Source organism: Felis catus, chromosome C2 (assembly GCF_018350175.1).
Source record: "Felis catus isolate Fca126 chromosome C2, F.catus_Fca126_mat1.0, whole genome shotgun sequence".
NCBI lineage: Eukaryota > Metazoa > Chordata > Mammalia > Carnivora > Felidae > Felis > Felis catus.
Window position 1 is genome coordinate 6,529,660 of NC_058376.1, and position 22,124 is coordinate 6,551,783.

Below are 22,124 nucleotides of genomic sequence, written 5' to 3' on the forward strand. Positions count from 1 at the left end.
CTAAAATGTCCCCCCAGTTTGGGTTTTTCTGTTATTTTAGGAGTTTTTAATTTTTTTGTTTAATTATTTAAAAAAAAAAGCTCTTTCTCTTTGAACAATAAAGAGTTTAACAGTAAAGAAGGGCATAGGATAAAAAAAGGGAACAGTTTTACTCCTGAGATATTTATCATTTTGTCTTCTGTTAAAAGGAAGTTTATGATGAGTATAAGCATGTAATTGTTTTCTTTTGTATTCATTGGTCTGCCTTCCAGTTGATATTAATAGAAATTAATATTTTGAGTTTTTTGTTGTTTTAGTTTTTACTTTTTATTTTATTTTTTATTATTAAAAAAATTTTTTTTAATGTTTATTTTTGAGAGAGAGAGAGAGAGAGACAGAGCATGAGCGGGGGAGGGGCAGAGAGAGAGGGAGACACAGAATCGGAAGCAGGCTCCCGGCTCTGAGCTGTCAGCACAGAGCCCGATGCGGGGCTCAAACTCAAAGACCCCGAGATCATGACCTGAGCCAAAGTCAGACGCTCAACTGACTGAGCCACCCAGGCGCCTCTTATTTTTTACGTTTTAATCTGTTGTCAAGTTAGCTAACTTACAGTGTATACAGCATGGTCTTAGCTTTGGGAGTAGGTTCCTGTGGTTCATCACTTACTTACAACACCCAGTGCTCATCCCAACAAGTGCCCTCCTCAATGCCATCTCCCGTTTTCCTGCTCTCCCTCCATCCCCCCACCTCAGCAACCCTCAGTTTGTTCTCTGTATTTAAGAGTCTCTTATGGTTTGCCTCCTCTCTGTTTGTAACTTATTTTTCCTTCCCTTCCCCTCCCCTATAGTCTTCTGTTAAGTTTCTCAAATTCCACATATGAGTGAAAACATGACATCTGTCTTTTTCGGACTGACTTATTTCTAGAAGTTAACATTTTGCTGTAAAAAAGCTTGAAATTTCTTGATTATGATAAACAATTACTGCTTTAAAGAACGTTGTGGTTATCTTTAATCTCAGGTGCCTTAAATACAAAGCTCTTTTATCTTTTTGTTTTAAAGGAAAATAGGATTACTCAACATGAATATTACCCAGATCTGTAATTTAAAACAAAAGGCTGTCTTGTCCTAAACTTCCACTCTTTTTCTTGATAATCCATGGCTCAGGGGTCAAACACAGTGAACTGGTACTTAGAAGTAAACAGATGGGTCTTAGAAAAAACTAGCTTGTTCTGATCTTTTTTTGGCCTCTGTTCTTTCTGGTTAGATTTTGTTGATTTCTCCTCTTATATACTGTTACACATATATGTCTATATATGTAAATAGACCAGAGAGAAAGTTGTTTCTTATTGAGACTCAGATTTGTAATATGAATGAATGCGTGTATTACATAAATGTTGGCTCCTCTTAGCATTTAATCCAAAGAATTTAAGGTATTCAGTATGATTTTCTACTCTGTAACTTGGGTCATTTGTTCGTTACTTCAGTTTGGAACAAAATGATGTCAAACTTAGAGTAAGGATATCCATAGTAATCCACGTCAGAATAAGATGTTAACAATGAATATTTCAATGTTTTGATCATAAAATTTTTCTCAGGTTAAGTAGTAATACACTTTTATTCAGGCATTCCCTGTTTAATTAAATTTTGTTTCCTTTGTTCATATCTTTGACCAGAAATATCAAACAGAAGCGGTTAAAATCTCAGACAAAAGTAATTCCTGAATTGGTGGGTTCTCCTGCCCACTCTCCCTCCAGTAGGGGTGCCTATTCTGCAGGCCGTAAGACAGGTGCTAGTGTCTCTTCGGGCGTGACTTCTGGGGACTCCTCAGATTCGGCAGGATCGTCAGAAAGAATGAGAAGACTTAGGACTGTCACTCTGAAAAATGGCTCCACGTTATCTGGTAAGACGTGAACATCGTTCTTTAATTGTCTAGCACTCAAGTAGCACGGCAGCACGGCTAGTTACTCCAGGTTCAGAGGAGAGAATGAAGAAGACTGGCCTTGACATATAAGAAACCTACAATTCAGTGGAAGAGTCAAAAGTAACAAATGGGGAATGGTTAAAATATGTTTGATAAGTGCTGTTCTTTGCAAATGGTGCAGCCATATTCTGTGCAAATTTGAATCTTCTAAATCGTAAAAAATGGGATACAAATACCATACTTTGAATTTTTTTTCTTTTTTGTTTTACATTTATTTATTGAGAGACATAGAGCACAAGTTTGCGAGGGGCAGAGAGACAAGGAGACACAGAATCCGAAGCAGGCTCCAGGCTCCGAGCTGTTAGTGCAGAGCCCGATGCGGGGCTCGAACTCGCAAACCGTGAGATCGTGTCCTGAGCCGAAGTCGGACGCTCAACCGACTGAGCCACCCAGGCGCCCCAAATATCATACTTTGTGTGCCAAGTATACTTCCGGTGGTTTTTCTTTAAATTAAAAAAAAAAAAGCATGGTGATCATGTGTGTTTACATGGAAGGCCTAGTAAATTCTATACCGTTTATGTTCTTGCTCTTTGGTAATACAACTACTGCGGATCCTCACCCTTTGTTAGCATCGTGGGAGTGAGGCTGTGGTATGCGAATGCTTCCCGGTTGCCATGAGTGGTTTTGGCAGCTTGCAATGGTAGTGTGGTAATTACTACTATAATGTAAAATAATAGGATCAAAGAGGGGGTAGAAAGCAGCCACATATTAGACAGACTGGCAAGCCTTGCAGAAGCGTTTGGATTACCTAGTTGGGTCTCTTGATGAGTAAGGAAATCACATGATGAATTGTTTCAGGAACATTAGTCCATTCGGCAGTTGTACGCGGGGAAGAGGGAGAGTCTGGAAAGTGAGTCGGCGTGCTGGGGAGTGGAGTGGAATAGAACAGGAGTAGCCTGTGGCAAACCAGCAGAGCAGTTTCAGAGGAAGAGACACAGCCTGGGGACTGGCGTCCTTCTATCGCAGCCACTGTCTTTAACGCGGAGTTGGGTCGTATTGTGGAGCAAAATTTTGACTTTTGGCAACCTGCTCCCACTCATTTCCATGAAGCTTTCATTCTGTGACATGTATGTAAGAACAGAGGGGACAAAGGAATGGGACACTTGGGTGTCCTGTGCAGTGCCTCACACTGGAGCATGCACTCATTCAGTGGAGTGGTAGGAAGGAATGACCTGTACTGTTTAAATTGTTTATCTTGTTTCGTCTACCTCCCTCCCCCCTTTATGGTGGCACATGTAAAAATGACCCTTCTTGAGCTGAAAGCATGTGGTATCGCTACGCAGTTATGGGGCTTACCTGCAAAAGGCTTGAAAGTCTGTCCCCTGACACGCGGGACTTAAAGTGGCCGTTCTTCCTACAGGACCTACAGGAAGTACATGTTTCATAGGACAGCAGGAAGTGGAGGGGGGCTGATTACATTCTTAGATGCAAATTTGTTTATCAGATATACAAACTGTATTTTCTGAATCCAACCCAGGATTAATATGTTACTTTCAGAAATAATAGGGGCGCCTGGGTGGCTCAGTCAGTTGAGCGTCCCGACTTCAGCTCAGGTCATGATCTCATGGTTCGTGAGTTCGAGCCCTGCGTCGGGCTCTGTGCTGATAGCTCAGAGCCTGGAGCCTGCTTCTGCTTCTGTGTCTCCCTCTCTCTCTGCCCCTAACCCACTCGCATTCTGTCTCTGTCTCTCTCAAAAATAAATAAACATTAAAAAAAACTAAAAACAAAAAAAAAAAGAAAAAAGAAATAATAGAACAAACTTGATTTGGAATGCTGTCTATGTACCTTTTAATGCCAAACATTTATGGGCTTTTTTTTTTTTTTTTTTTTTTTTTTTTTTGTTTATTTACTTTTGAGAGGGGGGAGAGACTGGGGAAGGGGCAGAGAGAGGGAGGGACAGAATCCCAATCAGGATCTGTGATGTCAGCACCAAGCCTGATGTAGGGCTTGAACTCATGAACTGTGAGATCATGACCTGAGCCGAGATCAAGAGTTGGGCCTTAACCAACTGAGCCACCTAGGCATCCCTATGAGCTGTTCTTTGAAACAGTTTTTACAATTATAATCTCTCTCGAGTATCTTGAGAATCTGCTTTTAGCTTGTTGTTATGAAATAGGACTGTTCGTGTGTGCGAAGATAGAATGTATGTGATGAACTGTTGATGCTTTATTTTTCTTAGAAAGTGAAATGGAAGATTCCTTAGGTACCTCTTCATCTTCAGCTTCAAATAGTTCAGAGGAAAGCAAAGAGAGTTCAAGACCTCGGGAATCTTCCTTACGTAGTGGGCTGGCCAGAAGCAGTAATCTCCGGGTGACCAGAACCAGAGCTGCTCAAAGGAAAACTGGTAAGAGACTCAGTGGTTGGTACTTTGGAGGAATGTTTATCAAGAGAATCCATAAGCTAAGCATGGAATGACTTATTGTTTTAAGGCATCTACATATGATTAAATGTCTTCTTTAGATTTTTTGAAAATTGGTATATAATTGACATATAACATATTTTAGGTGTAGAACATAATTTAATATTTGTATATACTATAAAATGATCACAATAAGTATAGTTACTGTCAGTCACTATACATAGTTATAAAAATTTTTATTTCTCGTAATGAGGACTTAAGATTTACTTTTAGCAACTTTCAAATATGCAACAGAATATTACTACGGGCATCATGTTGTACATTACATCCCTATGACTTATAACTGGAAGTTTGTACCTTTTGACCTCCCTTCCCCCCACCAGTCTGTTCTCTGTATCAGTGAGCTTGGTTTTTTGGTTTGTAGATTCCACATAGAAGTAAAATCATACAGTATCCATCTTTCTCTGTTGACTTATTTTGCTGAGCGTTTACACCTTCAAGGTCCCTGTATGTTGTTACAGACGTCAGGATTCCACTCCTTTTTATGACTGAATAACGTTCCATTGTATAGATAAACCACATCTTCTTTTCTGTTCATCCATTAATGGGTGCTTAGGTCGTTTCCGTGTCTTGGCTTTTGTAGATATCACTGCAGTGAAATTGGGGTGCATATATCTTTTTAAATTAGTGCTTGAGGGGGCGCTTGGGTGGCTCAGTCTGTTAAGCATCCGACTCTTCAGCTCCGGTCATGATCTCACGGTCTATAAGTTCAAGCCCTGCATCAGGTGCTGCATTGACAGTGCCTGAATGGTGATATTGAACATCTTTCCATGTTCCTGTTGACCATTTATATGCTGTATTTTAAAAATGTCTACTCAGAGCCTCTGTCCACTTTTTAATCGATTGTTTTTTGCTATTGTATGAGTTTTTTAAATAGTTTGGATATTTTGAGGTACCTGGATGGTTCAGTTGGTCACGCATTCGACTTTGGCTCCAGGTCATGATGATCTCACAGGTTCGTGGGTTTGGGTCCCTTGTTGGGTTCCACACTCAGAGCCTGGAGCCTGCTTCAGATTCTGTGTCTCCCTCTCTCTCTGCTCATGCTCTTTCTCTCTGTCTTTTCTCTCAAAAATGTGTGTGTGTGTGTGTGTGTGTGTATACACACACACACGCACATATATATATATGAACATCTAAAAAATAAGTATTTTGGATAATTAACCCCTAATCACATGATTTGCACATCAGTAAGTTGCCTTTTTATCTTATTGATGATTTCTTTTGCCTTGCAGAAGCTTTTAGTTTGATATAGTCCCACTTGTTTATTTTTGGTTTTGTTGCCTCTGATTTTTGTGTCCGATCCAAAAAAAACCATCGGCAAGATCAACGTCAAGGAGCTTATTTACCAGGCCTGTGTTTTCTTCTAGGAGGTTTATGTTTCAGGTCTTACGTTGAAGTCATTGATCCATTTTGTGTTAATTTTTGTGTATGGTGTAACATAGTAATGTCGCTTTATTCTTTTGCATGTGGCTGTCCAGTTTTCCCAACACTATTGAAGAGACTGTCCTTTCCCCCATTGTATATTCTTACCTCTTTTGTTGTAAATTAATTGGCCATATGTGCATGGGTTTATTTCTGGGCTCTCTGTTCTGTTCCAGATTTAGGACTTTTTAGGTTTAGAAAGGAAACCTGTTTTGGCATTAAAAAATAGGGAACACCAGTTCTAAACTAATAAATTCATTGCAAAATGTTGAAATAAGGAAGACCTTTCTAATCTTATTGCTACTTTATTTCTAGGTCCAGTTTCTTTAGAAAATGGATGTGGCAGAAAAGCCACTCGAAAGAGAGTCTATTTAAGTGACTCTGATAATAATTCAGTGGAGGCTGGTGAGAGCCTAAAAGCCAGGGCTGGAAATAACCGGAAAGTGCTACGAAAGTGTGCTGCTGTGGCTGCCAATAAGATCAAGCTGATGAGCGACGTCGAGGAGAACTCTAGCTCTGAAAGTGTCTGTTCTGGCCGGAAGCTGCCTCACCGTAATGCTTCTGCTGTGGCTAGAAAAAAGTTATTACACAATTCTGAAGATGATCAGAGCTTAAAGTCAGAAATTGAAGAAGAGGAGCTAAAAGATCACAATCGACCATCACCACTGTCCAATTCTCATGCTGCCCAGAATACTGTGAATGAATCTGAAAATGGGGATTCAGAGTCAGAAAGTGACTTACGAGTAGCCCGAAAAAATTGGCAGGCCAATGGTTACAAGTCTCATACTCTGGCAACTTCTAAAACAAAATTTCTTAAGATAGAGTCTTCTGAGGAAGACTCTCAAAGTCACGATTCAGATAATGTACAGAACAGAACTGCTGGTCCGTCAACCTCTGGGCAGAAACTTAGGGCAAAAAGCATCTCCGAGGAAGAGGAAGAAGCAGATTCCGAACCGGGAAAGTATGCTGGTAGAAAGTACAACACAGGTCGCAAGAATCTTACTTTCCTTAAAAAAGCAAAGATCTTCAGTGATTCTGAGGACTCCGAATCCGAACAGCGAGATCGAGAAGATGGCCGATGTCATGAAATGGACACCAACCCGATCAGAGGGGGTTTGAAGCGTGAACCACTTGCTGGGTCCCAGTGTTTCTCAGATCATGTATCTGAGACCGATTTGGATTCAGATGATGACAAAACAAAAGAAAAACCCAACAGTTTTGTGAGAGGTAATTCAAAACATGGAGCCTTGGCTCCTTGGTGTGCCCTCACTGCCCTTCTCTCCTATAGCACACGTTGTGTCTGTTTCCCATGAAACTTCCCTTTGCCAGTTGTTTTGTGTCTGCCCCAGGCATTCTCCAGCAGCCTTTTCCCTGCACCCCTATGTCCCGTGTGCATGCACAACTGGTTGTCCAGCACGTTTAGTTCATGTAGCAGGCGGCCTTGGCCTTCACAGCTCTTTCAGAGTAAAGATTTCACTGCTTGTGTTGGCCATGGGTATTGGAAAAGCAGAGGCAGCACATTTACCAGCTGTGGCGTTGCCGGTTTCAGAAGGTGAGAAGAGAGGGCCGGACTGTGTGTTTGGAAGCGATGTGGAAGTAAGAACAGCCGCAGCAGCCCGGTCTTTCTTCGGATCAGGAGATTGGTCTCTCTGCTGGACGTGTGTTAACTAGTTCAGTCCCTGTGTCTTTTATGAGCTATGTAGTGCTGTTGCCCATTTTACTCAGGGCAACTCTGCAGCCGGGAGAGGTGAAAACCACTCGCTGATGTAAAATTGTGCTCTTGGTAAGTGGGGATTGATGAAACATTGAACGGGAGGCAGCCAAAGCTAAGATGAAAGGTATTTGGTGTGATTGGAACTTGTGAAGTGGAAAAAGTTTCAGAGGCTGAGAGTCGGTGATGGGTTTGCATACCTTAGGGCGCTGGTAGAGTTTAGTCTGAGCTCATATAAAGAAAGTATTTTAGTGTCCGCTGTTGGTGTATGTCGATTGCGGGGTGGTGGGGGGGGGTGGTCACTGATGGGAATGTGTTCTGCTCGTGCCGGTGCTGAGGCTGGACCCCAGGTCCCTGCTCTAACGTGAGAGCCCCACGCATTCACTGCCGTCCTCCTTCCGAGTTAGGAATTCTGGACTTCAGTTGTTTAAAATGTTGAGCATTTCGTTCCTTTACACATACTTGTAGAGATTAAAGGAGTACTTCTCATTTTTAATTTTTAGATTCTCCATCACAAGACCATGGACAAAGCAGAAAGGTTTCCAGGAAAAGGGTCTGCTCCAGTGACTCAGACAGCAATTCCAAGGTGAAGAAGAAGTCCTCAAAAGCCAAAACGCGACCCCTCAGGACTCCTCGAAGAAGTGCCAGCACCGCCGCCGGTAAGATCAAGCTCATGAGCGACGCGGAAGACGGCAGTTCGGGCAGCGTGTGCACTAGAAGCCGACACGGGAGGAAGAAGCCCGTCCCTGCCGCCTGTGCCTCTTCGGCCCCGAAGATGGGGAGCGATTCGGACGGAGCCGCAAGCTGTGAAGTGCCGGACGAGCCGTGTGCTTGCGGAGGGGGCCCGGGAGGCGGCCCTGCGGGGCCGGAGGGCCACTCCGACTCGGAAGGTGCGCGCAGTTCCGAGCGCGGGGGCAGGCGCGCCCGGGGCCCCAGGGCGGACGGGGCGCCTCCCCAAGCCAGGCATTCCTCCGCCGGGTCTTCAGGGGAAGAGTCGAAAAGCCATATTCCAGGGGGCGAGACGGGCAGGAAGAAGGTTTCCGCGGAGGCCGCTTCGGAGCAGAAAGCGGCTGCGGAGCCCAGCTTCGAGGAGGAGCTGAGTTACGGGCTGCGCAGGTGGAACGGCCGGCGGCTCCGGACCTACGGGAAGGCGCCGCTGCGGGGGGCGGCGGGGGCGGCGGCGGGGGCGGGGGCGGAAGCCGAGGCCGGGCGCAAGAGGCTGCGCCCGGATCCGGGGGAGGCCCCGGGAACCGCGGCGCGGGGGGCGGCCCGGGGCGCGCGCGCCCCCAGCCCCAGCCCCGCGTCTGAGCCGGCCTCCGCCACCGAGTCCGACGGGGACTGTGCCGACGACGCCAACACCAAAAAGAGGAAAACGAAGGGAAAAGCAAAGGCCGCCGGAAAAGGTAAAGCCTGCGCGGCCGCCGCGTCCCGAAGCGCGCGGCGGCAGAGACAGAGCAAACGGCCCAGGTTGAGTGTGGACGATAACGACTGGGAAGATCTGGACTATGCAAAGTCGAAAAGAGGGCTTCGGCGCTCGAAAATAAAAACGAGGAATCAGGGCAGAAGGACCGTGAGATACCACGATGGGGATGATGACAGAAGCTTAGAGAACGGGATAGATTTTGATGATTGCACCTTATGACCTTGAGAGAAAACCAGTTCATTCGAAGAGGAAATGGACTGGAATTTATGGTGAAAGCTGGCTGTTGAAATTATTTTTTGTCCTACAATTCAGGGAATATATTTATATTTTTCTATGAAAAGTTATGAATGTGACTAAATCATGACTGTTATTTTTATTTGCACTTGCTTGCCTTTGTAGCAGCGTTCAGCACAGGTGCCAAAATATGCTTCATTTTGGGGGCAGATCTACTTTGACAGTATTGAACTACAGAGAGCAAGGATTTGAAGTATGTTCAACACTAGACATCCTGGTTGTCAAAACCAATAAGCATTACTTTCACGGTAGCAAGTGTCATGCAGTCATTTGCTGAGTGCGTCCAGAGGTGGTAGTTTCTAACCCCTGTTCTGTTGTCGTAGAACAATTTCACCCGTGGCCTATGTTTACAGATTCTTCATAAATATTATGTGCATACTGACGGATCGATCATGGGAGGTGTAACCATGATTAGTAGGCGAGGTACCTACCACTTTTTTTTTTTTTTTTTCTTTTCTTTTCTTTTCTTTCCCTGGCTACTGAGCAGAATGCATTATACCAGATTTGGTCATTTTCATTCAAATGGTTTCTCTCCAAATGCTGTTGGGTCTTTTCTCTCTTTTTCTTTATTTTTAAGGAAAATGTCATCACTTTTATTTTATAAACTTGAATTTATAAAGTGCTGGTAAATTATTTTTTAAAATGTTTGGATTGTATATTTTAAACCTCGAAGGCCCCAAGCATAGCCCTGGCATTTTCTTTTAAATTGTGCACTAACAGAATGCTATATAATTTGTCTTTCCAAGATCTCCTGATTTCTGTGTAAGGGATTTAACCAAAATCTTGGTCTTCCATAGTCTTACTCTGTGAAATAGAGGAGTTTGTGTGCCTTAGATTTAGGAAAAGTGTGTTCTTTAATAGAGTGTACAGGGCCAAGAGAGTATTTAAATTATACGTAGATTCCCCCCCCCCCCCATTTCCATTGAGATTGTAGAGTTCAGTTTTGTTAAGAGTGCAATCGCAAATCTCATCTATATAGGGAAATAGTTCAATGTCATTCTCCACCTCTCTGTTTTAGCTTACTGCTGCCATGTGCAATCCCGAGCATTCTTTGCGGGGGCAACTCAGTGCATCTTTTGTTAGTGACCCCTAGTTTAAGAAACTGTCTTGTGTTGTGGGAGAAGACTTTTGGAATCCATTCAAAGTGAAACTTCTATCACATCATCAAATACCATAGTACACTTATTTTTGAGCCAAATATTTTTGCTTGATAGGTTGTGCTACTCCGTAGAGTGTAGGTGGCCATTCCTAGCTTGTTTGTGCCTGAAGATGGACTTGATTCCAATGGTTTACATATTTCGTAGCTGGGGAGTATGTTGCAGTACTCCTACCTCTGTTATTTATTGGCCCTGTGTTTGGTGTCAGACAAAATTAATCCTCTTCTCCTGTGTATGCTTAAGGTGGCAGATACGGAAAAGCATCAGACTCTGGTATCAATGTTAGAGAATGTTCTTAAGTTTGTTACTTTTTAGTCATCTATTCTATTTGACATGGTAGAAGGTACTTTCTATTCTGATGTAAGGGGAAGGATGTTTTTGGACATTACCAACCGAGACAGGTGGGATACCTGTCTCTCCTTTGGTTGTTTGGAGAGCTGTCGCCGCTTCAAAACTATGATGCTCTTCTTCTCAAAGCTTGTGTTGAGGGTATAGTACAGAGAGTGATTCAGGAGAATTGTCCTTGACTATTGACCTGAAGAAATTAATGGAATGTTCTTTACTTCCCTAGTTTTAAGAAATGGTGATAGATGTCATTTCCATTAATTTATTTAAACTCTTCTTAAGCTTCTCTGTTTTATATCTATTCTCAGGGTTATAACTCCATGTTTACCATCATCTGCAAAAAGGTACCAAAAAAATCCATAAATAAAAATATAGAATACATTCTAAATCTATAAATTATTTTGTAAGGTGATACTTTGATCATTTAGGCTTCATCGGTAGAACTATTCTTAATCTTTTGGCCTGAGTTAACTGGTCATAGATTGGCTGGTCAACCAATTACTGATTTTTCTTTCTGTCCAAAATGGTTAGACCTTTGTATATAGAAAGCAGTGTTTTGGTTTCATCTGGGGAAAAAAAAAAACCAAGAATTTGTCCTGGTGACTTTGAAGGCCTGGTTGACAGTGGTAGCTTCTCCAGTTCTGAAGTAAAACTAAGGGATTATAGTGAGAATCATTTTTATGGGTTTTTTTGGTCATGGTGCTATTCCTAAGGTTAACTTTGAATATGTGACACACACTCCTAAGTACTTTAAGGAAAATTAATAAATAATTAATAGTTCAAAATGTTTACATTGAGCACTAGAACATGTTTGACTTTTTTTCTACTTTATGCGAATTGCGCAGGGATTTAATGCACGGATGTACTTTAATGTGTTTGGGATCAGTTTGTATTTTCTTGTGAAAAAGACAAAAGGTTGCAAATTGAATGTGAACTGATCCAGAAGTAAGTGCTATCTGGCTTTCCATTGCACTTGAAGTAACTTGATGGTGTACATGAAAACAAACCAGAACGAAACTACTGTGGTCGTGTATGTCCAAAGCCCTATGATTTTATTCCTTTATGGTTGGAAAAAGGTCTGTGGTTATCAGACTTGATTTTTGATTCCTTCGAAAGTATTAAGGAAAAAAGATGTCAAACATTTAAAAAATAGCTGAGGTTTAAAAAGCATTTTTTTCGTATCATACTTATTTTAAAAGGGTATACTGACAATGTGTAGTAACTTCTAAATAAAAGGGAAAGTGTATCCCATTTTCAGATACTTCTTAGGGTGGTCGTTCTCCCTTTTTTATTTTAGGGGAAAATCTCTGATTAAATCCTTTCTCAATTTAGAAATGCTTGGAAAGAATGATAAAGCATTTATTCACAGCTTCTCAGTTACTACATAAGAGTTTCTTCTAAATAGTAGAGAGTCGTACCTAAAAAAGCAAATTAATTTTATAATATGAAAATGGGGAGAAGAATTTCTGTTCGGGGGAAAAGGCACTTCAGAACCTGGAATTGCAAATGGAAAAGGAGATCTGAAGCCAAAAGAAATGCCATCTTGAAAGTATTACTGTCCCTAAATAATAAGACCTGTCACTGAATCTTCACGCTCCATTGGTTAATGACATCTTAGGTAAAACATTCTTAGAAGCCTCCCTACTTAGAAGGGTTCCTACTACATCCCCTGTCCCTCTCCTAGCCTTTTAAAATAACCAGAACACAGAATGTATTAACTAAAGTGTAGTGCTTTAAAAAACCAAATTGAAAGGATTTTAATCTCTTTTGTCAGTGCACATTGAACTTGATCGTGCCGCTTGAAAACAATGAGGTTTGTGTGTCAGTAGAATGCAAGAGTGTTGTTCAAGGCGCTCACGATATTTTTAGTTTTCCTTCCTACTCTACCGTATTGGTTTTTTTGAGTAACTTTTAAATGGCTAGAACAGGTCGGGTGTGCCTTGCCCTTTTAGCTGAACTATCAGCTCCACCCTTTTTGTCCGTATTAAGTCAGCGTATTTACTTTCTCATGCACCTTGTAGTTGTCCACAAACACTTCAGCACCTTACACTGTATGGAACTTGTAGTTCAGTTATCTCGTGGTACGATGGAATGCACCAGAGCGCCTTCACTGCGGAAGAACTTTCCATTATTACCTAAGTCGATCTCTCAACTCCCGCTGTGGATAACAGCAAATAATAAAGCAGAAATCGTAAGAAATTTGCAGCTTCACTGTTTAAGACTGTCTTGATTCCAGTATTTGGGAACAAAGACCAAACCCAAGTATAATTTGTCAAAGCCAGGGAGAAAATGGAACATTGTGGAAAAATCTAGTCCAACCAGATTAGCACATGCTAATACCACTTTGGTAGCTCAAAATTGTGAATTAATGGAGAGGATTAAAGTGTAAAGACTATAATGGCGAGGGCTGTGTTGTCTTTTCTCACGTTTTGAGTTTTTCGTAGCTATTTTCTTAAACTGTAGATGCTGCCTTAAGGGTATGTGGGAATTCTCAAAGTTGAGAGATTTTTACCAGTTCCTGATAATCTGCCACGCTGGTTCCTAATACATTGTTAATTTGGTAGAAAAATATGAAGACCTTTTCTTGGTGTCTCCTCAAGGATTGGTTGTGTGGATCTGATGTAGGGAGGTTGGCTGGGGCCAGTTATAACATCGGGGTCTTACAGATCTGTAGGCTCTCTGTCTTTGGCAGCCTGTAAGTAACTGTAGGCTGTTTGTCAGGACTGATAGCTTCACTGAATTTAATTGTCAGTGTTTCCGTATACTTTCTGGTCATACTTTAGTTTTTAAGGTAATTTGAAGGTAAGTTTTATCATTTATTAAAACCTCTGTTGGGAATTTGGGCTCCTAAAGAGGCTTCTGACTGACCCAGCTGGAACGAGACGGCCAGCTAGAGTTTGCCTGGACCACAAGCGGCCAGCCTGGCCTACAGGGATGTTGTTTAGAAGTTATTACCCTTTTTGATCAGTGGCTAAATGTCGAAAGTGATCTTTCATTTTTAATATATTGAAGGTAATTTTCTAGGTGCTGATCCTCGCTTAGTCCTTGGACCATACGCACACATTCAGCTCACCTATGAAACTCTAACCGTTTCACTGGAGCCAGACAAAAAGGCAGATCTTTAGAAGATTTTCCACTCGCACACAAGATCTTTCAAAACTTTAACTTTCTAAATAAACTCATTACCATGCCTGACTCTCGGTTGGTATCTAGGAACCAGTTTAATTTTTTTTAGTTACTAAAAGAGTATAATGAACTTAATGTTATCCTACTGACAAGTAAAAGGTTTTTTCTTTCCTTTTTTAAACTACTTCAAGCCTTCTAGCTGATTCATTCCATAAGGTCTGCAGGAGGCAGCCAATTTCCCTTGCAACTTATCTTTACGGTTTCTCAAACAGCTTACTGTCCACTTGTGATTAGTTTCTCAAGCAGGCAGAACGCGGGGCCACACCGTGTTGGATGGGCCAGGAGGACTGAAGGGAGACTAGAGACGGGCTTGAAAGGGGGTTGGCGTGGGATTGTCTGTGCCCTGCTGCTTCTGTTCGGTGAAGCAATAAAGTAGTCGAAAACCAGTGTTTATTTCTGATACCCTCTCCTGCCAAACAGTTCGAAATGCTCTGAGGGCTATCTAAAGTTTACTAAACAGATAGATACAGGATCGTTGAATTCATACTTGATAGAACTTTTATCAGATTTTTAGAAAAAACTTGCAGTAGTCATCACAAGTCTTTGAGAATCGTAAGAATGACTGTCACCGGTTAACTGTTTGCTAAAGACGAGAGAGCTGTATAGCGATGAGCTACTCAGCCGTAGAGGCAGAACAAAACCAAGTTCTGTGGTGCCCATCACGGAGTGTGCTGCATTTATTCAACCATAAGAGTGACCAAGCTGGCGAAGAACAACTCTTGATTAGGGAATTATTTCTGACAAGCTCAGGATCCCATGTGGCCCCAGTGTAGAGGCTGACTTCTCAGTGTTAACCAACTCACCCGGAAAATAGAAGTGTTCCGTTCTGGGAGTTACAGGGAACACGTTAGTCTACAGTCATCCTCTACAGAGACTTTCCCGTGTATGGGATCTTTTTGGAAACTTAACGCTTTTGGAGGGATGACTATCAGTGACAAATGCTGTTTGTTTCCTGAGTTTTGATCATTTTAGTATCAGTGAAGGGCAGACAGTGAAGAAAGGGCATCTCAGACTGACTGTCAAAAGCCTTGCTTGAGGGAGGTGGTTGTGTTTTGCAACTAAAAGGTTTCTCCTCTGTGGATTGATAACCCGCCACAGCAGCCACTGACCTCAGTATTTCAAAAGTATGTAAAATAGGCTAGCACATTTTCATTTTCAGACGTGCTTTCATCATCTTCCATTCTCAGATTTGTTTTTAATACTGCAGTTAAAATGCGATGAGATTAAAATTTTTCATGCTTCTATAGCAGTGATGTGAAGTTTATTCTGGGTTTAGGAAGACAGTTTTGTATTAAGTATCATAATTGGAATATGATTAGTCCTTAACACATAGAAGCTTAGAGATGCTTGCTTTGACTCAAAACGGATGTCTGCATCCAAGTTCCTATTCACCACAGAGCGTCTTAGAATACAGTGATCTGGGCGTTAGAATTAAAGTGGTCCCCCAGGTGAACTGTGATGGAGTGCTACTACGCATGCACGTTTGCATGCACGTTTTCATTCCACGAATGAGGTTTTTGCCATCCCCCAATAGGGAGTCATTTATAGGAAAGCAGCAGTGCCTCAGGCTCTCACTGCTCCAGGACACGTGACTCACCAAGCCCCACCAAGACCGGCTAGGACAGTTCGACTTGGGGGACTGTACTGACTGGTTGGTATTAAGTGACGCTGTCCTGTATGTATTGTTAGAGTAGTGGCCTCCAAAATTTTTAAGCTTGTACCCTGACCTCTAGATTGGACTTCTCTCTAACCCTGAATTATCCTGTATATATTTGTAAAAACGATCTGTAGTTTTCTCAAGGAGAGTAAAGCACTTTATAATTTGCCAAGTTCTCAGTAATAAAGTTGACCCCGACTTATGTGTACATATTATTTTTTAACAATTTCCCACACTCTTCTGTGTTCCTCAGATTGCTTTTATCTTCACCCTGTGAGCTTTCCGCTTTAGGTCTGAGGCTAGAGCTACGGCTCCATCAAGCTGGAGCGGCTGTCTACACTAGCACGGACTCTTCTCCCCCGTCTTGACGCACTAACTTATTGGAAGTTCAGATTTTCTTAAAGTACTTTTAAAAGCCTGATCAGAGTTTCTTCAATAGAATCTTAACTGTTTTCCCTCATTTTGGATTACAAATCAGCACTTATTCAAACGAGTTCGTGTTAGTATTTTACCAGGTTCCTAAACGGTCAATACAGGTACTGCCATCAGTACATCAAAAAGGAATTCGTTGCTGCACCTGGACTGAAGTCCTTGTGTCCCAAAGAAATCCTTAGTTGCGATAGGATTTTCTCCATACTATCGACGTGTTGTCGAGATTGATCTGGTTGGCTGCTTTTAATGTTTCAACTCGCAAATGGATGTGGTTGAGTGACTCTGGTGTGTGTCCTCATCCCCACTGTAAGTCGAATTTCACCTTAATTTTGTTACACACTTAGAAAAGCCTCATTTGTCTGTCGTAGCATGTTAATTTGCCTTCTAGTATTTGCCTAACATTGACGTAATGTGCCGAGGGTTCATTTTGGATCGGGGGTTGCTTTGCAGAGACCGTCGTTCGCACCAAGCATTCCCGAGAAGAGGCAAACGCCCTGCTCTTCAGGCCGCTTGTGCGAGCGAGGGCCCAGAGCCCGCCAGGCAGTGCTGCCCAACCGGCCGAGGGGATGAGCTCAGGCCGTTCAAGAAGTGCCGTTTTTGCAATGCCTGGTGACTTCCGTTGAACAACACGTGTTACCTTTAGAAATAGGATTTCACTGGAAACGCATATACGGCACCTAATTGGCCAAAGGGCCTGCTGCACTTGGGGGGGGGGGGTAGCTTTTAGGATAGCGGCTCCTCACCTGCTCCGGGGGAGCTCTGTCACGGGTCTTGGAGAAAGCACATCTTTGAAATGAGTGTCACAGAGTTAAGGCCAAATCTGAAGGGCTTTCCTTTCGAGAGAAGACTTTTCCTCAATTTTCTACTAATGAACGTGTCAGTCAACAGAGGCCCGTTTTCACCTGCAACTCCTTTGCCCTTGGTGACGGAAGGGCAAACCTCTCCGTTCATAAAGGAAAAGCTGGGAAGGTTCACTGCGATAGAATAATAGCATCGCGTGATGGCCGACAGAACGAAATGAGCCCTCATTTTCTCGGCTTTTGTAGTGAAAGGGACCCAGTGGGAGAGAATGCGGGTGTCAAGGGGGGGAATTTCAGTGATCTATAGCCTGTTTGAACCGACTGCTGACTGTCTGGAAACTTGAGGTGCGGTCCTGCAAACTCACCCCCGGCAAGACTTGGGTGCCTTTTCAATGGTTTTAGGTAGTTTGACTTAATGGCTGCAAGACCGGGTGGCCAGCTGATGAGGCCTAGCATTCAGGGGCTGATGCACTTTAGGTGCGTTTGAGATACAGGTTTTCCCACCACTGGCAAGTAGGGCGCTCCTGGGAATCTTTCCTAAGCCCAAACAGCATAAAGCAGAGATGCAACTATGCCATTAACTTCTATGGGAAAAACTGGGGTCATATGCAGACCCTGAAAAATGACCCGTCAGGCTTCTCTGATACCTTAGGACACGCTAACATGCACAAAGTCAGCGGAGGTCAGGCCCAGGTGATCGGACAGTTCCAAGAGCTCTGGCAGCGGGGGAGGGGGCTTGGTGGGCGGTGCGCCTCTGGAAAACGTTGCTGTCAGAGCCAACACCGAACGCTGTTTGTGCTTTTCAGGCTTTTTCTTTCTTTCTTAGTGTTTGTTAATTCTTGAGAGAGAGAGAGACAGAGCATGAGCGGGGGAGGGGCAGAGCGAGAGAGGGAGACAGAATCCGAAGCAGGTTCCAGGCTCCGAGCTGTCAGCACAGACACCGATGTGGGGCTCTAACTCACCAACCGAACCGTGAGATCATGACCTGAGCCGAAGTCAGACGCTTAACGACTGAGCCACCCAGGCGCCCCTTTTGGCTAGCAAAACCAGGCAGGTCTGTTGTAAAAGCGAGGTGACATCACGCAAACTTCCAAAAAGTGGAGAATGTCTGTACTTCTGCCCTAGAAGTGCACTGATCATTCCTGGATTTGAAATTTGCAAATGCAGCTTTGAGACCCGGGCAGAAATAAAAAGGATGTGAGCCCACCTAAGCTGGTAGACGCAGAGTGGTGGGCATAACATCATGTGACTTGGTACAACTGGGACGGATCCCCAGCCACACCGAGCAAGTTGCTTCTGCACAGCTTTTAGTCTTGCCTTTTGACAGTGGGGCCCCTCCAGTTTGTAGCTCTCAGCTACAGCAACACCTCCTCAAAGGGAGCTTTCCTTGCCCTTTCTAGAAGGTGTCCTCATGGCTCCCAACACTTTTTAGTCCTTACAGCAACTAGAGTTCCAGGTATAGAATTAGTTTGCTTTAGAATCCTTATCCTGATCCTCTGGATGCCTGGCATATACCTTGCTGAGAAAATATCTGAATAATAAACGAAACCAGGATTTAAGAATTACAGTTAAATAAAATGCTCAAATAGTTGAAAAAATGGATCTAGGATTAAAACCATATTTTAGTTCTCTAAAATGAATAATAGGCAGTTCCTTTTTATCTGCCGGTTCATGTTTTTTTGACTAAAGGTGTTGGAATTAACACTTTCAGGACTGTCTTGAAGCAGAGCTGATAGTCGTGATGGCATTGCTTTCTCATTTAGGTTCCAGGAAAATTATTTCAAAGCTCATTGAATATCCTAAGCTAGTTTGACATAGACTTTTAGAAACAATACCAAAAATTTAGTGCTTTATGATGCCACAGGTACCTTCTCAGAAGCCTGGTACTGTTTTAAGTGACTGTTCTCTTTCCAGATTGGAGAGTATACATGGTGGCATACTACTCAAGACTTCCTTTTGTAGGTGTGGAGGTGGGAGTAGTATCACTGATGATAATCACTTACGTTTTTTCCTTATTTGGCAGTGTGAATAGTTAAAAAAATTTTTTTTAACGTTTATTTATTTTTGAGAGAAACAGCGTGCGAGCAGGGTAGGGGGAGAGAGAGAGGGAGACACACAATCCGAAGCAGGCTCCAGGCTCTGAGCCGTCAGCACAGAGCCCGACGCGAGGCTTGAACTCACGAACCACGAGATCATGACTGAGCTGAAGTCGGACGCCCAACCGACTGAGTCACCCAGGTGCCCCAATGAGTAGTTTTAAAACTTCCGATCTGGGGATTTGTTATTGAGGAACATAAGCAGCGGTAAAGTCTTGTGTTGCAAGTGTTTGCATTTATGTGAACTTTCACTCATTTTTCAGACTCTATTCCCGGAGACAGAGAACCCAATACAAAAGTGAGAACGTGTATGCAGCATCATCAGGATGCAGTGCAAATGCCTCATGAAATTCTGAAAGCAAAAATGGTACCTGAGAAAGTTCCCCGTAGATGTGCTACTGTGGCTGCAAATAAAATAAAAGTAGGAGTAATCTAAAGGAAAAGATTTCAGGACCAGAAAATGTCTGGATTAGAAAGAGCAGCAGAAAACTGCCCCATCGAAGTGCGGCTGCTGTGGCTAAGGAAAAGTTACCGAATGTTTATAAAGAGGAGGATACAAGCATAGATTCAGGAAGTGAAAAAGAACCAGAAGGTATTAATAGCACAGTGCTTTTCTTAAGGCGTTCAGATCCTGGAAAGAAAAAGCACAATAATGACCAGGAAAATGTAGGAGTGATTTGAATTTGGATTCAATCAGGGATTGTATCTGATTGGACACAATCAGATACAAATAAACTGGCGGTTGCATTCTGCTCCTAGCTTGAAGTTAATCCCTTGTTGGCACTTTCTGAGGAATTTCTTTTCTTTTCTTTTTAATGTTTATTTTTGAGAGAGAGGTAGAGTGTGAACGGGGGAGGGCAGAGAGAGAGGGAGACACGGAATCCGAAGCAGGCTCCAGGCTCAGAGCTGTCGGCACAGAGCCCGACGCGGGGCTCGAACTCAAAGGCCCTGAGACCATGACCTGAGCCGAAGTCGGACGCTTAAGCAACCGACTGAGCCACCCAGGCGCCCCTCTGAGGAATTTTCTAAAAGCCATACTCCGGTGGGTCAAAGTGGGAGGAAACCTTCCTTGCAGTGGGCTCTTGCACAGAGACACATAACAGAGAACCCGGGGGCTGGGGGGTGTAATAGATTGTGGAGCCCGTAGTGGAGAGGTGGAAAGAAAAGGACAAATGGCCGGTCACAAGATTATTCCTGTTCAGAAAGGAAGGGTCTTGAAGAAATCTCTTGGTTCCTTAGAGGAACATAATGGAAAGTGTACAGGGTCTGTACCTTCAGGGACTGGAAAAAAAAAAATGTCAAAATCGCAACCTGATGCTAATTTTAAGCCTTTTGCATTCGAGAATAAAAATTTAGACCACCATAGCTACGGTGTTTACTAAAGTAAGAGGGAAAAAATATTAACGCGCGTTTCAAGAGGAAGTGCCATGGAGCCAATTTGACTTTTGAGCGAACCAAATACCTAAGTAAGATCCAGTCCCTGCAATTCACAACCTCGCAAGTCTAAAACAACTTAAACTGGAAGGACCTGGGGATTGAATGATGTGGAGGTTGATGATCGAGTTCTGAAGTGGAGTGTTGGAAATGGGCAGTTAGCAAAAACCCATCAATGTCTTATTTTGTTTATAATCTTGGAATCCGTACTGAATGGCGACCACTTGATGTGACTAATTCAGGGAATATATATTTTTCTATGAAGGCTATGAATGTGACTATCACAACTTCTTTTCCTCACTTTTCCTTTCACATAACTGCATATACAGTGATGCCAAAATGTACCTCATTATGAGGCAAGGTCTTAGTTTTAACCAGTTAATAATAAAAGGTATAGATTAAGATCAAAGCAGTCATATTTTTGGATGATAGTGACATCCTCTTAGGTTTCTTTTCAGCACCTTAAAAATCAGTACTTTGTGAACACTTTGAGCAAATTGGTTACAGTTTCATCACAACAAACTTTACTGGCAGCATGTGGGCTATTTCATTGTGGCCTTTGCTAGGATTAGAAAATCTGATCTTGATACTATAAAGAATTTCTTTGCGATGAGGTTTAATTTGTTGTTAATAGGTATTTGTTGAAATTAAGATCACCAGATTAAATGAACGCACTGTTAATCTTAACATAGTAACATGCTATTGGAGAAGCGAATTGTTAGAAGCAAGTTGTTTTCCCATTTAAAAATATCTGTGAATATTAATATATGATTTGCATGTGTAAATCTGAAAAAGTGAAATATAGAAACCTACGGGTTTCTATTCCATCTTCATTAAAAGACTAATGTAATGCATATATTTTGGTTATACAGACAGACCCAAGTGTCTAGATTACTTGAGAAATTTGTTTGTGGTTGCATGTCTCCTTAAGAAAAAGGCTTTTTGTCGTTTATTTTCCTCTCTTAGCATAAGCCAGAATATTTCTAACCTACAGAGTCTGTGTCCTTTGCTCTCTGTTTATAGTGTACTTTCATCAGAAATACTGATACCAGTATCTTGTTACTAGTACAGGTGAGAAAGGGAAGAATTCCTAATAAATTGCTAATATTTTTAGGTGCATGGGGTTTGATTTTTGATTGCTAATGAACTGTTTAAACCTATTTCCGCTCCCATATTTACCCTTAATTTTGTGGAAATTTCTTATTGGGGATGTTATATCCTTAACAAATACCATAATATGAAAATATTTAAGTCTCAGTTAAGACTATTTTATGCAAAATTTCTTGACAATTTCAGTGTAATCAAAGAATTTGTTTTGAATTTATGATGTTCTCTGATGGGCTTAATTTCCGCCAGTACTTGAGACAGTGTCACCAGCGATCTTTCCAAATGGAATCTCTTTGCTGAATTAGTATTTAAATTGAACATATCTTTGCCTTTTTAAAAAGTGCTTGGCCTAAATTTATTGTAACTGCATGAAATAAGCATTTGTTTAAAATTTAACATTATTGTAAAACTCTCTGAAATGTATGCAGAATTTAAACCATGGCCAAATGTATTACCCTACTCCTAATTTTAATCAGCTTTCTAGAAATGATTTCTTCGCAATGTAATTGTCAAAGCAAATCGAGCTTAAATTTTACTGGTTAAAAATAGCAAATTACTTTATTGGACAAAAGGATTAAGTCACAGTGATACCCAAACATTCTTTTTATTCTGCAATTCAGTCCTTCTCTAAAACAACCCACCCGTATAAATGCAGCTTAAAAATACCACATTGGTGGGGCAC

The 22,124-nt window shown here is 42.2% G+C and overlaps 1 protein-coding gene across 1 annotated transcript in view; it reads left to right on the forward strand.

Annotated features, from left to right (window-relative positions):
• Positions 1-21,452, forward strand: part of BRWD1 (bromodomain and WD repeat domain containing 1) — a 130,736-nt gene extending 109,284 nt beyond the window's left edge. The window contains exons 38-41 of the mRNA XM_023238732.2: positions 1,652-1,878; positions 4,139-4,303; positions 6,116-7,027; positions 8,015-21,452. Coding sequence (XP_023094500.2) covers positions 1,652-1,878; positions 4,139-4,303; positions 6,116-7,027; positions 8,015-9,153 — 2,443 coding nt within the window. The 3' untranslated portion in view covers positions 9,154-21,452. The remainder of the gene's footprint in view (positions 1-1,651; positions 1,879-4,138; positions 4,304-6,115; positions 7,028-8,014) is intronic.
• The last annotated feature ends 672 nt before the right edge of the window (positions 21,453-22,124 follow it).